Source organism: Rhipicephalus microplus, unplaced genomic scaffold (genome assembly GCF_043290135.1).
Source record: "Rhipicephalus microplus isolate Deutch F79 unplaced genomic scaffold, USDA_Rmic scaffold_56, whole genome shotgun sequence".
In the NCBI taxonomy this organism is placed as follows: domain Eukaryota; kingdom Metazoa; phylum Arthropoda; class Arachnida; order Ixodida; family Ixodidae; genus Rhipicephalus; species Rhipicephalus microplus.
This window is the reverse complement of record NW_027464629.1, coordinates 1893027-1908005: the sequence shown is the minus strand read 5'-3', so window position 1 is coordinate 1908005 and position 14979 is coordinate 1893027. Positions and strand designations below refer to the sequence as shown.

The window sequence follows — 14979 nt, the reverse complement described above, 5'->3', positions numbered from 1 at the left end:
GAGGTGTCTCGAAGCAGCGCGTTTCGGCTCAGGCGTGAACTGGTCAAGCGGGAAAAGTTTCTGAATGTACGTTGCTTACAAACTCCAGCTGCCCCGCCGCGGTGGTCTAGTGGCTAAGGTACTCGGCTGCTGACCCGCAGGTCGCGGGTTCAAATGCGGCGGCTGCATTTCCGATGGAGGAGGAAATGTTGTAGGTCCATGTACTCAGATTTGTGTGCACGTTAAAGAACCCCAGGTGGTCGAAATTTTCGGAGCCCTCCACTACGGCGTCTCTTAAATCATATGCTGGTTTTGGGACGTTAAACCCCACATATCAACTACAAACTCCAGCTGTTCTGTATACATGCATACACACAAGCATTTGTACCAACTGGTATGCACTTGATATGCATTAGACGTGCGCCTGGCTTTTCAATAAAAACCGGCAAGTAAACTCGCCTCGCAGATCCGCGCCGAGACTGAGTTGCACGAATGCATTGGCGTGAAATGTTTCATAGCTCTATATACTTCACGGTGTGCTTCATATCGGATAGCTCGAGGTAAGTTGAAAAGAGCGAAACCGTTTTCTGCTGTTCTACGGCAACGCAGCATTGTTGAAAAACGCGGATATTGCATTTAACGAGCACCGCGAAACCATCTTGGTCAACTTGGAGCACACTGAAACGTATCTCCTCTCCAGTCAACGCCGCCTAGAGAAAAATAACAGCATATCCATGGGGTGAATGATGGAGAGCGGCGCGAAGCATTCGTCCGTCCATTCGTTCTTGCTTTCGTTCATCCATGAGTCCGTCTGTGTGAACATCCGTGCGTCCATCCGCCCGTCCGAGCGTGCATCTGTTCATGCGTCCGCACGTCCATCCGTGCGTCCGTTCCTGCGTTCGTTCATGCATCCGCCCCTGCGTCCGTCTATGCGTCCATCCATCCGTGCAGCCATCCACGCGTCCGTTCATGCATCTGTCTGTGTCCGTTCGTTTATCTAGTCAACACTCCAAGTACCACCATCTCGCATCTTTTTATCATACATTCCGCATATAGAAGCACCGTCATCCAGCGGACATTCCAAGGACTAAACGAGAGGTGGCACACGCACACTTCATACGGCTTGCGTTTTCGTGTCTATTTCCCACCTTTACCTACCTCGATTTCATGTTATATACTAGTTCATTGTATTCATGGCACTGCGGCCCAACGCTCGCTGAGCCTTTCTAAAACCGAGGAAATTTTCTCCACTTCCAGGAAAACGATATCTTGAAGGATTACGAGCACAATGTTCACGGTGAAGTAGTTTTCATACCGCGTGAACAAAAGTAACTTTCAGTTTGTTTGTTGCAGCGTTCAATAAATTGTGTTCGATAAGACTTTGCTGAAATCATTCGATTTTGCATTTTATAGCCTTATAAGGGACACGAATTTATTGAATACGTGTGGTATTTCTCTTTAAAAAAATTTTCGAATTGTAAATTTGAGTTATCTGGCACGAACAATTTGTTCTAGGCTTTACACTTCCAATGTCTACAGCAGCATCAGATGAATGTGGTGTGTGCCTTATCATATAACAATTACTTAGTTTATACAATTACGAGGAACATCGTGTTGAATAACTTTGACAATTTTGGTCACCTGTGGTTTCTCTAACATGCAGCTGAATTCGAGTGCATCATACTCCTCTAGAATTTACCCCTAAGGCCACTGCAACGGTTTTTTAGTATATATGGTTGAATTTTAAAGAACAAGAACGCTATACGGCTTAATTAGCCCAATGCCTGCAAGATTCAGGCATCGAATTCGCATCTCCGACATGTGGTACCGCAATATTCACAGAACTAGTGCTTTAATTGCCAACTCGTAATAACCTTAGTGCCCTATCACTGAAAATAACTCCCGCAACAACAAATTAAGGGCAAGAACTCCTTTTAACACTGTGCATAGGATCCATTACGTCACGGTTGCTGGTGGATAGATGGATGGATATGGCTGTACCCTTTAGATCGGGCGGTGGCTAGTGCCACTAAGCCGTGATGCCTAATGAACCAAAAACTAGATTTATTTTTTAAGTGAGTTTGAGGATTCGTAATTTGCAGTGAAGGGTTTAATTTTCACTCGTGCCTTGACTTTAGCCACAAATGAGATAACCTCCTTCAAGTTAAGTCTACCCACTTAAAGTCTATTTTGCCCTCCCGGTCCCTAAACCCCAGTGTTTTAAAAAACTCTGCGCCATCATCCTGAACTATAGGGTGAAGCCCTTTACAGAACATTATCAAGTGTTCGGCAGTTTCTTCTTCCTCTCCACACGCACTGCATACTGTGTCTACCCCTTCGTATTTGCCCGATATGTCTTGGTTCGCAGTACTCACGTCCTGGCCTCAAACAATAGAGGACTACCCCGAGTATTATCATAGATTCGTTTCTTGGCAATTTCCTGCTTAAAAGTTTGATATATCTCCAGTGCGGACTTCTTAATCATGCCCAATTTTCACATGTCAGTCTCCATTTGCTTTACTTTCTTTCTAACCGATAGTTATTTTTGGTTTGGCCACCTGCTGTTTTCTAAGTATTTACCAGTTAATTTGCTGGTTCGCTTCCTCCATTTTGTATTGACATTCTTCATGTACAAGTAGCTGAAAACCTTCCTAGCCCAACGCTTCTCCCCCATTTCTCTCAATCGCTTCTCAAATTTTTATCTTGCTACTAGCTTCCCTGCCCTCAATAGATGTCCATCCTATATCACCTTGTACTCCCTGATTTGGTGTATTCCCGTTAGCTCCTAAAGCAAGCCTACCTATTCCACGTTGCTTAATTTCTGATCTTGCTTGAACTTCTGATCTCATGCACAAGACCGCATTGCCGATCGTCAGCCCAGGAACCATGACCCCTTTCCATATTCCTCTCACAACATCATATCTACTGTAATTCCACAGTGCCCTATTTTTCATCACTGCTCCATTCCTGTTACCTTTAGTCGTTACGTAGATTTCGTGTTCCCTCAGGTACCCGGTCCCATTGCTTATCCATACGCCCAGATATTTGTATTTATCTGTTATCTCTAGCGTGACTTCCTGTATTCTAAGCTCACTACCGCCGTTGTCATTGAAAATCTTGACTGCTGATTTTTCCTTGCTGAATCTAAAATCTAACCTATCTCCCTCATTACCGCAGATGTCCATCAATCTCTGCAAATCTTCCTTGTTGTTGGCCATCAGCACTATATCATCTGCGTACATTAATGCTGGTAGTGTCTGATCAATGAGTTTTCCTTGTTTGACTAAAGAGAGGTTTAAGCCCAGTCCACTTCCCTTTAATTTGGCCTCTAATCCTGGTAGGTACATCATATATAATAAGGGTGACAGGGGACACCCCTGCCTAAGCCCCCGTTTTACCTCTGCTGGCTTGGATACCTGTTTTTCCCACTTTATAACGGCCTTGTTACCTTTATAGATATCCTTTAAAAGATTAGTGACTACATGTTCCACGCCTTGTGTGTCAAGTATTGCCCACAATTCCTCTTGAACCACGCTATCGTACGCTCCCTTGATATCCAAAAATGCTAGCCACAGGGGCCTGTGTTCCTTTTCTGCTATTTCGATGCACTGCGTCAGTGAGAACAGATTGTCTTCCAACCTCCTATGTTTCCGAAATCCATTCTGCAGTTCCCCCAGCACCCCCTCATCCTCTACTCATGCTTGCGGTCTTTTCTTTACAATCTGCATCGCCAGCCTGTAGACCACTGATGCCACTGTTATAGGACGGTAGTTGTTTATGTCAGCTTTGTCCCCCTTTCCTTTATAGATCATGCTCATCCTGCTTAGTTTCCATCCATCGGGAACGTCACCATCGATTATTAGTGTGCTCACTGTCTCTCTCAAAGCCTGTTTAGACTTCGGACCTAATGTCTTTATCAGCATCATTGGAATGCCATCTGCGCCTGTTGATGTACTACTAGCAACCATTTCTCAGCCCTTTCCCACTCTCGTTGTGAAAATGAAGCGAATGCGTCACTTGATTCATCTTTGTCTACTGTGGTGCATAAAGCACTTCTTTGTTGAAATTTTTCTGTCACCCTTGTTCTTATATATTCAATAGCTTCGTCCACTTCTAGCTTAGTACCTTCGGCTGTAGTTATAAACCTCTGCTCTAGGCTCATCTCATTTCTTAGGGAGTTTAGATGGTTCCAAAATTTCGCAGCTGCCTTTCTATCTTTTTTATGTACTTCTGCCAGCCAATGAGCTCCCTTTCTTTTAATCTTTTCCTTGATCAGAAGGAGTGCATTTCTTCTACAGCTTAGAAAGGTATCCCATTTTCTTTCAACATCATCTGTCGGTTCACCCCGCTGCTTAGCATGTCTGTGTTCCCTAGAGGCTTCCTGACGTTTTGCTATGGCTCTCTTAACTTCCTCATCCCACCAACTTTTGGGTTTGTGTCTTTTTTTTTCCTGGGTGAATTGTCACGCGTCTTATCAAGCTCTAGCTCAAAGAGTCTAATTAGATTCGTGTATGTCCACACTGTCTTATTATTCTCCGTGATTAATTTCTCGATTTGTTTAGTGGTTATTACAATTTGCCTTTCTGGATAAAAATTTTTCTGTAGTTGCTCATCTTGTCTTCTTCCCACTTTCACTGCTCTTCCAAAACTTAGCTTGATACGTTTGTGATCACTACCCAGACTTTTGAAGCCACCTTCATTTATGTGCATTCCCCTGAGCTCATCATACATCCTATGTGACATAAGGGCATAATCTTTCGTCGGCTGCAGCCTTCCCACCTCCTATGTTATTTGCCCTTCACACTTCTCGGTACTGTTGCAAATGATCAAATCAAGCCTTTCACACATATTCATGATCTATTCGCCTGTCGGGTCGGTATACCCATCTATATCTTCTATGTGCGCATTCATGTCTCCTAGTATAATTATCTCGCACTGTCTTCCTAACTCCTCGATGTCCTTTAATATACACTCTACCATTGCCTGGTTTTCCTCTCTGGCCTTTGCTCCCGTCCACAAGTACACGAAACGAAGAAGTGTCATTTGACCTGCCACTTTCCCTTTTAGCCATGAATGTTCCTTGCACTCCTGCTTGACCCTTTGCCAGTCTGTACTTTTATGAATGAACGCCCCAATACCACCCCCCTTTCTGCTGCCTTCTGTTCTATTACAATATTCTCACGCGTAGTCCGGATGGTTCGGAGGTTGTTCCATGTCTTTGAGATGTGTTTCTACAAAACCGTATACCATCGGCTTCTCTTCCCTTAGCTGTTCTTCTATCTCTTCCCACTTAAGCCTGTTCCTACCACCCTGCATGTAAATATACCCTACGTCTGAATTGGCTCGGCGCTCATGGCTACGTCTATTTATGCCCCGGACTCTACCTATCTTGTATATTGGTGCCACTTTGAAATTGTATCTGTCTATACCACCTGTCCAAGAGTCTTCCTAGTTGTTTTCCTCGTTACTAGCTATCCTGCACCCCGAAGGACTCGCTTGCCCCCCAAAAAAGCTACTGGGCGTCCTGCAAGTCGCCAACCCATCTCATGACCTAGCCGCCCATCGAAGTAAATTCTGTCTCGTTGAAAAGCACCCCACCTATGCACCTCTCTGTTTATTTTCACCACCTTAAAGCCTTTCTCTCGACTCATTCGCCATATCTCTTGGTTTGCGTTGACAACCGCTTTTTTCAGGTTGCTATCACGCACCGGTACCTCTGGTATCGTGCATATCACTACCTGTACCTTAGGAGAAGTGGCGCGCATGTCATCGACACCTTTCGCCAGTGTGGGTGCTAGTCCTGCTCTATCTTCATTTAAGACTCGTTTAAACCGCCTGAAATTATCACGAGGTTTCGTCTATCAGGTGTAGTTTTGAGTTTTGCGCTCGCTTGCCTCATGACTGCTTCAAACTTGCGTCCTGGGAACGCCCCTACTGCAACCCTCTTGTCACCTCCTACCCTCTCTTTGATGGCTTCTGTGCATCGATTTAAATTCGAGTCCCTGGCGATTATCACATGCTGTGACTTTTCAGCTGAAGCGTCCTGTACCTGGGGGCTACTTGCACCTGTGACGCCGGCTGCTTTGTCCCCTCCCAGCCCCACCACTACCTCGCTGAAGCTGGGCCTTGCGAGAATTGAAGCGGCTGAACCTGTTTTTTTCCAAACTTGCTTGCTCTTCCTTCTCCACCGTTCTGGTTGCCGGTTCCCTACTGTTCTCTCCGTAGCCACTTCTCTGTTCAGCTTCGCTAGTGCTTCCTCGGTGGACTTCAGTCTTTCTCCCATTGCCCTCGTTTTCTATTGCTCTGTCGCCAACGCAGTCTCGAGCTCGGCGTTTCTCATCAGCGGTTAACTCTAGGCAACCATCATTTTCTCCATTTTTTCCTCGACCTCACATTGCCTACACTTGGCGTCAGCCTCTTCTCCATCCGCTTCTACGCTTGGATCCACTTTCAAACCCACTCCACATCCTGAACACTTTACAGTCTTTTTAACCATGTCTTTCTGACACCAATTGTCCCTATCCTCGATAATTACTAGACTCGATCTCTGCACTAGGAAAAAAAAGAAAGTCGAAGCTCTACTACAAAAGATTGCGTGTTGACTGTACGCGCACCACCATCACGAGGTGGCAAAAGAAAAAAAAAACAAAAAATTCAAACACACACACCCGCACCAACTAATAAATACCTGGTGACTGGCCCCGAAAAAGCCGTACCATAAAATAAGTGCTACGAAGATTTCAACCGCTGCCTTATAATTATAAAGACAAGCTCAAAACATGCAAAAACACTTATCTGCGCAGTCGATCCGGAGCGCTCAAAAAACACGCCCAACCACCGTGACAACCCGAACCGAAAATCCAATCAAATGGCATCGGAAGCACCACCTAGGGAGCAGGAAACGAAAGGGGCCGCGTTTCGCCGCCTCGTCCCAGCGAAGTTTGCAAACTGAAGAATAATCTAGCAGCTTTGCATGCGTACTCGTTTCGAAACTTTTGCATAATAATAATTAACACCACCAGCTGTTCACAAGATCACGTGCAAGGAATGTACCAATCACAGACGCGGATGGCAGAGAAAAAGAAGAGTAACCGATAAAGGGGGGAGGATTGCTTGAGAACAATGAGTGACGCTACCTTGGAAACTTGTTTCATCTAGGGACCTTGCACTCTACTTTTACTCGTATTGCTCGTTAGAGGGCGCTGTCTGCTTCACTCCACTTCGAAGCGTTGGAAACTCGTGCTCTTGCCTTTCCTGCTCTGGCGTGCGTCCGTTTTTCGCGCAGTTCCTTTCTTTCCGGCAGTCACTGCGATTGTGCGCCTCGCAATGTACGACGAAAACAAGGCGGCGGAGAGGAGGGCTCGGAAAGCGGCTGCAGCACGCGCTCGCCGTGAAGAGCTCTCGAAACGGCTGCTCAACGTGCACAAGCGGATCCCGAGCTGAGAGCCCACGAAGCTGCGGTGAAGCGTACGCAAAGACAAGCGAATCTCGAGGCGGCGTAGACACAGTAATCGTAAAGCGTTCGACCATTCCCTCCGTGGATATGCTGCGCTTTTTTTTTTTCAATCTGGAAACCCGCTTGCGTTGCATTGCGAGGCGACAGAGGCGGAGAGCACATGAGGGAGATTGGGAGTGGATGCGCATACGTTGCACGCCGGATTGAGCTCCTAAGGTGCTTCGCATCTAAAATATATGCGATGTATTCCCAGGCACCATGGTACCACTTTTAGGGTTCTGGAAACTTGTGTTTTTTTAAAGCAACAATCCCAAAATTATAAAAAGTTTGTGTCAGTACTGCGTTAAAAATGGTGTGCCAACAGGCCTGTCACCACGCTTTACTCAAGCCTTAAATTTCATATCTGTACTTCCTTAAAAAATAACAGGGGCGGGCACTAATTTCAGCGTGCACCCGCATCATCAGCTGTCCTCTGTTAAAAACCTCCGGGGTTATTCCTAAACTACAGTACGTACTCTCTAGCCCTACTTCTCTTCTGCAAAAACACCTTTTTTTTTAATATGCAGCGTTAGCCTCGCATGCTGTGAAACAAGCAGTGTCCTCTTTTTAACACTTCACGGTATTTATGACATCAGGGTACATAATTTTACCAGCTTAAACGAGCAAAGCTGTCAAAAATCAAGTTTTTAAGGGAAGTATAAATATTATGATTAGAAGCAGAATACATGTTTTACAACAGGCACGGTTACCGCTTCATTTGAGCTTCCACTTAACTACTGAAACGTCTAGATTGGTTAGGCGGGGAGCTGCTTCAACAGTTGGGCTAGAAACACGTTCTAGCAAAATGCCGGAAGTCATTTGGACGAACACTCTAGATGATGTGGGTGCACACTACGAATTCGCACCCGCGAATTTTTTAGGTAGGTTTGTATGAAAAACAGTTCTTTAGACTTAATTGAATCCTGGCAAAAAGTGCAGGAGCAGCCGTTCGCAGCGCTTGACGTTAAGAATATTACCCTTTCGGAAGTACGTGTACACTTTCCCAATATCCGGCGCAGTGCCCGGCCCTTTAAGCACTGTTATGGTTTGCCTTTCTGTTAGATACCGCTACCTTTACTTGAGCCAGCTCCTTGATATATAAGTATTGCTTCGGTTATTTATTCTCATTTCTTGATACACTGTGTGTTTTACTAATGCGACGCACAGGTTTCAGTTAGCATTTGTTCTTGTCAGGTAGAACCCTTGTTTTGCTTCGTTGGCCACTTTTTTTCTATTTAAGACTTTGTAGTGGCATCTCTACTGTGTCGGCCAAATGTCGTTTCTTTTCTATTAACGTCGTTCATCCTCCCCCCATTCACCCGTTTTTTTTCTTCAGGAGAGGCTTGATACACGAGAGTAAAATTGATTGATCATAAGCACATACCGCACACTTGTTGAACGCATACATAAGGATTCTCCGGAAGTAAAATGGAGCACATGAGCTGTGCCCAAGATATGTACGCAAATTGAATGCCAACGCACTCCCTCACAGAAGTGTCACTTTATTTTCATGTGGGAATGTGCCAGAAGATAGTGCCGAGATTTCTGTATAAAAATGAAGAACCATTTCATTCTTGGAGCGCTCCGGCGTTCACTTTTTCGTAGCTTGGCCACAGCTCTCATGCTCCGTTTCAAGGGCAAAGCTCCTAAAGCCCTTGGTTTGTCCTTCTGCTGTGACCAGTTCGCGAACGCATAGTTTATGGATGACAAAGCAGGTGGCGCTAGTGCGAGTTACAGATGGATAAACGGACCGACAGACAAACATGTTCGTGGTTTAGGGATAAAAACCCTCGGAAGCTTCGCCCGACTGATCATCATTCCCTCCGTATATATGCTGCCAGTTTTTTTAAATGCGCATTTCTTGCCAAACTTTCATTTCTTGGCGACTTTGGGCGTATCTATCTATCTATCTATCTATCTATCTATCTATCTATCTATCTATCTATCTATCTATCTAGCCACCTACGACTTCTCACTCTCCTCGCCGTTTGGATAATGACATCAATACCAAACTTCGTTTGATATAACATTACTCTATGAACAACATAACTGACTCGTCATAACATGAAAGTTATGAAATGTATGCCATACAAGTAATGATTTACATGTCACGGTCGTGCTGCTCTTGCCGTGGTTTCATTCACATAATATGGTACAAAAGTGACATGGTTTGACAAGACTGCATGACGAACACAAGTGACAGGCCCTAACATCAAAATCATGACATGCGTGTTATGGAAACACGTGACTACATGCCACACTCATGATATGCTCGTGGCCGTTTCGCTAGCATTGCATATACCCAATTTGGTGTTACGGGACGTCAATGGATGACGAAGGTATGTGACTGGTGCGAACATGATAATTATGACATGTGTCTCATGTAAAAATATGACTGCATGCTACGCCTATGATGCGCTCGTGGCCGTTCAGCTAGCTTCACATGTACCAAATTCGGTATACGTGACGCGAACAGACGACATATGTAAATGACACGTCCAAACATGATGATAATGAGATGCGTGTCATGTAACAACATGACTGCGTCACACAGTCATTATGCGCTCACGGCTGTTTCGCTACCTTCACATATGCGAGAGTTTGGTATTACGTCACGTGAATCGATGACGAAGGTATGTGACTGGTGCAAATATGATACTCATGAGATGCATGTCATGTAAGAACAATAATACATGCCACACTCAAGGCGCCAGTACACTTCGACGTGAGCCGGCGCGCGTGCACGCCTACCTTCATAATTGAAGTAAGAGAAGAAGTGTAGAGTTCTTTCCTTTAAATGTACACTTCTTTCTCTACTTCATTAAAGTGGGTCTCGTACTGGCAGACATGATGCCTTTGGGTTGTATACGAGGGACTATTGGTCAGCTGCCAGATTGTACGAGTCAGTGCCAGGTCGTAGAAGTTCACGTGCTACGTGACGCCAAACAGGCTTAAGAGAGTGTGCCACACTCGCCGCCATGGCACTGACGGACACTCCCACGCTTAAATTCACATGTATACCCAATAAAGTGGTTAGGGGGATGCCCGCATGATAGCCCAGTGATACAGCATTGAAAGCGTTATTCGAAGGTCACAGGTACGGTTCCTGCCCACGGCAAGTTATCTTTTCACCCACATTTGTTTTTTTTATTTATATTTTGTTTTGGTCTAATAACTTCCCCTATACTTTCCTTGGCATATTGTCTGTTAGATCTCATTATTATTGTGTCAGAACACGGAAAAACGAGCCCTTAAGTATACACTTCTTTTCCTTCTTCATTAACGAGGGTCCTGTACTGGCACATTTGGTGCCTTTAGGTTGTGTACGAGGGACTATTTGTCAGCTGGCAGTTAGTAATAAGTTCACGTGCTACGTGACGCCAAACAGGCTCATAAAGAGTGTGCCACACTCGCCGCCATGGCTACTAGTGGCGCTGACAGAGACTCCCACATTTAAATTGACATAGATACCCAATAAAGTGGCTGGGGGAATAGCTGTCATGGTAGCTCAGTGGTAGAGCATCGAACGCGTTAGTCGAAGGTCGCAGGTTCGGTTGCTGCATGCCCATGGCAAGTTATATTTTCACCCACTTTCCTTTCTTCACATTTACATTGCAATTAGGTCTAATGCCTTCCCCTATACATTATTTGGAATTATTGTCTGCTAGATCTTGGCGTGGTGGCACATCTTAAATAACGGGAGCAACTACACCGCGAAACCGCTGCCTTCAAGATTACCTCTTCTAGTGGACCGTGCGCTCGCCTACGGCTGGCGTTCATAAGTGCACAGACTTGGCACTGGCACAAAAAATAGCAATGCTATGGTTTTTCATCTGACCCTTAGGTGTTCTAACTGTAAGGGGAAAAAAGTCTGTACAGAAGCATAGCTTGGGTGATAGCGTGAATATACACAATACACTCTGACGCAATAAATTTATAGTTTGATTAGATCGTAGGTGTGACATGTAAGGTGGCCCGGTATGAAGGGCCACTTGCGAAATTCTGTAGGTTGTGGCTCTGCTCAGGTACACTGCTTTTGAGGTCGCTAGTAACATCCGTCATCGAAGGGCACTTTCTCGCGTTCACACCTCATCTGGTGTGAGGCCCATGCGACGGCTTTATACTCTCCTCTACTATACAGTACCCATTATTCTAATCGTTAACCATACTTTAAATGTGGAGCATTTCTTGGTCGCGCGATGTAGTGCTTCGGCGTCAGCAGTGGTGCCGTGCAAAACCCTATCGCGCATGCTGGTGCCGCATGCTGGCGTCCTGTGCCGGCCCAGGACGACATCCGCAAAGCTGTCCCTCCCCTCCTCCTCTCTCACCTTGCAAGGCCGACGGAAGCAGCGTCTGCTAGTTTAAAAAAATAACAGCATCTCCATGGAGTTAATGATGATGTGTGGGGCAGAACTTCGGAGGGTTTCATCGTTGAACTGTTATTCGTCCGTCCATCCGCTCTTCCGTTGGCCACATCTGTCTGTCTGTGTAGTTGTACACCAAGAAGGTTTTAAAACTCCTTGGTGTACACTCCAAGTACCTTCATCTTGCATTTTTTTCATCACATCCTCATCATGTATACAAGTACTGCCTTTTAGCGGACATTCCAAGCACTAAACGAGAGGTGGTTAGCATCTACATACATCGATGACGCATGACCCACGGCATTAAGAACTTCGCCCCTCAAAAAAAGTTAGACCCCACGATTAGTGAGAATCAATGATATGTGAAGTACGAAAGAGGAAGCTGGATATGTCACTTCAAAATCAGCGCAACGTTACAAGGTGGGGGAACGTAGGACACAATAAACACAAGTATAAATGTTATGCGCATTCACGTATCTAAAGAAAATGCAGCTATGATGTTTATAGTCACGTAACGACAGCACCACTGACGTTTCCAATACCAATACCTCTGACGTTTGCAGTACCAGCACCAGCCTTGGTAGGCAAGTAAATTATGCCGTGCATGACTCGCATGCCGTGATTATCATGCTTTCGCCTGGCGATTGGGTTCGTCGTCGATTCAAGTCATGTAATACCAAATTTGGTATACGTGAAGTTAGCGAAATAATCGTGACGGCGCTGTGAGCTAAGCATGTAGTCATGTTTTGCATGACACGCGTGTGAAGATTATCATCTTTGCACTCGTACCTGTCGTTTACCTCCGTGGTCCGTTCGCGTCACAACTACTACTACAAGCATTGCGGATGTACGACCCAGGGCTTAAGGAGCTTGGCCTTAAAAAAAAAACGCCAAGCCTGCACGGTAGGCGCAGCGCAGCCACAGCGAAAGCAGAATAGCGGTCTTTCAGAGCCTTGGCTAAGCACTCATTGGGTGACTGCTGCAAGCACACTTCCTTGATATTCATTACGGCATCATTAATGTAAATTTTTGGGTAGTAGGCCGGTGTTCGCTATGCTATTTTTTGTCATTCATCTCATCATGCGCTTCCCACGTTTTTAGTGTCACGGCTGCCGTAGAGCAAACTTGGAGCAATCTCATCTGCCCGAGAAGCTCGGGCCGTCCTAGACAGCACTGCATGACGGAGATCTTCAGAGTGTAATTTTAGTAATTCGTGGAACGTTGTATGCTCGTCTACACAAATTGTTATTGCGAAAAAAGCGTTCTGTTCTCTGTAGCATGCTTTTAGGGGCGAAGCTGCTTACACTATGGCTCAGTCCGTCCTTCATAGTAGCCACCCGTTACTTCTCACAATGTACACTAAATGGTGTTACGCTGTTGCAGTACGTAGAGTGCCTCGACGGGCGCGCACATCGAGGCTACCTAGCAGTGCGTGAAGTGGTCACTAGATGAAATGAACGCGTGTTATGTGTGGTTAAGTTTGATAGGAGTTTGATAAGATGGCGGACGGACAGATGACGCTGAGCTGAGAGTCCGCGAAGCTTAGATAATTATTCACTCTGTGGTTATGGTGTGATTTATTTATTTATTATATGAATATTTATTCAGATACCTACAGCACCTGCGGTCAACATTACCAAAGCAATTACAGGAATTACTGAGCCTGGCGTAACAGCTCGCTGCCAGGGGCGTAACCAGCGATTTTTGTGGCGGGGCGGGTGTCCGAGTTTTCCTTCCTTTATTTTTGTTCGTGCGTGCCCTTTTATGTGCGCAGATACATACGTTTAAAATATGTGAAAAAACTCAAGCTGAGGGCTTTATTCTCCTGAATCACCCCCTCACTGCGCCACTGCATAGCAGCGACGTCAATCGATTGGCATGAAGCATAGCAGACGAAAGCTTCGGGCATGTTGAAGAAACGATGCTCGATACTTACTCGCACTGAGCTGTAAAAAGACGGTCACTCTCAAGGTACATTTCCAGGAGAGGCACCAGCAGATGCCACATGACGTCGGAGGCATTCTTGCGTGGACTGTAAAGAAAAGCAGTAATCATCCACTTAATCCTCTCACATCGTACCCAGAAATGATTGTTCCCAATGTTAGGCGAATGAAGTGAGTCTGTTTGAGTTCGCAGTCTTTCGGCGACCCCTTTGACTTTTTTGATTGAAAGACTTCAACCCGGCATTCTTGTGTCAACTGGACAAGAGCACTTTCACTGTCGAGGTATTAGGGCCATAGTGCTACCCATTACAGTTCCTGAAGGCAACGAAAGCACTGTTTCGTTTTCTCAAGGACACCGGCCTGATTCGTCGTCTGCAATGTCAATCGCGAAACTGGCACACGTCGGCTGAAGCAGCGACTCTCCTCTCTAACTTTTTCCCCCTCTTCTCTTCACCAGTGCCGGGTAGCCTACCATGCTCAGCCCAGGTTAACCTCTCTACCTTTTTCCTTTATTCATTCGCTCTCTCTCTCACTCTCTTTCACCCTGAAGTTTCACTGCAAAGCGAAAAAGGTAGGCGTGCCTAGCTCATTTGGTAAAGTATTTAAAGGAAAGCCATCATATGACGAGCTTCCTATGTGGTGGAGGAGGTACAAAGCTGAAATCAATGTTAGCAGTTCCCGCAATAGCTGCTCGTTACAAAATAGGAGCCGTACGCAGCTGCACTAAAAGTTGAACATCGAGATTAGTAGAGGGAGATATTTAAGTAGTTTTAAGGAACGCTAAAGAGAAAAACTGCTTTTTCCCACATTATTATAGGACTTTCACAATACAACAACGGTCACGTTTGCCGAGAATAGATGCTTACAAAACTACTGATTCCCGCAAAAAGTTATAATAAGGCGTGTGACAACGAAACTTTGAGTTTCCTGACAGATTTTGAGGGCGTAGGCTGGGGCTTACGTAGTTTATATTCCGTAACAATTAGGTAAAATGTCATCCGAGAGGTCCAAGACTGTTAGTAATATATCAAGTTCCCAAAAAATTCCTTAAACAAGTGTCACAAAAGTATGAAAAATAACATTAAAATCTATGACGACACGCACCCAGCTAGCTTTCACCACGATCTTAAGAAATGAATCTTTGGCAGTTATCTACTCCTTAACTAAAGTAATGTGCATATTGTCATGAAATTATCTA

At 45.2% G+C, this 14979-nt stretch overlaps 1 protein-coding gene across 1 annotated transcript in view; it reads right to left on the bottom strand.

Moving 5' to 3' along the window:
- LOC119174295 (uncharacterized) overlaps nucleotides 1–14979 on the bottom strand; it is a 201056-nt gene that overhangs the window by 146809 nt on the left and 39268 nt on the right. Inside the window, exon 2 of the mRNA XM_075884923.1 lies at nucleotides 13775–13870. Within this exon, the coding sequence (XP_075741038.1) occupies nucleotides 13775–13870 (96 nt within the window). The remainder of the gene's footprint in view (nucleotides 1–13774; nucleotides 13871–14979) is intronic.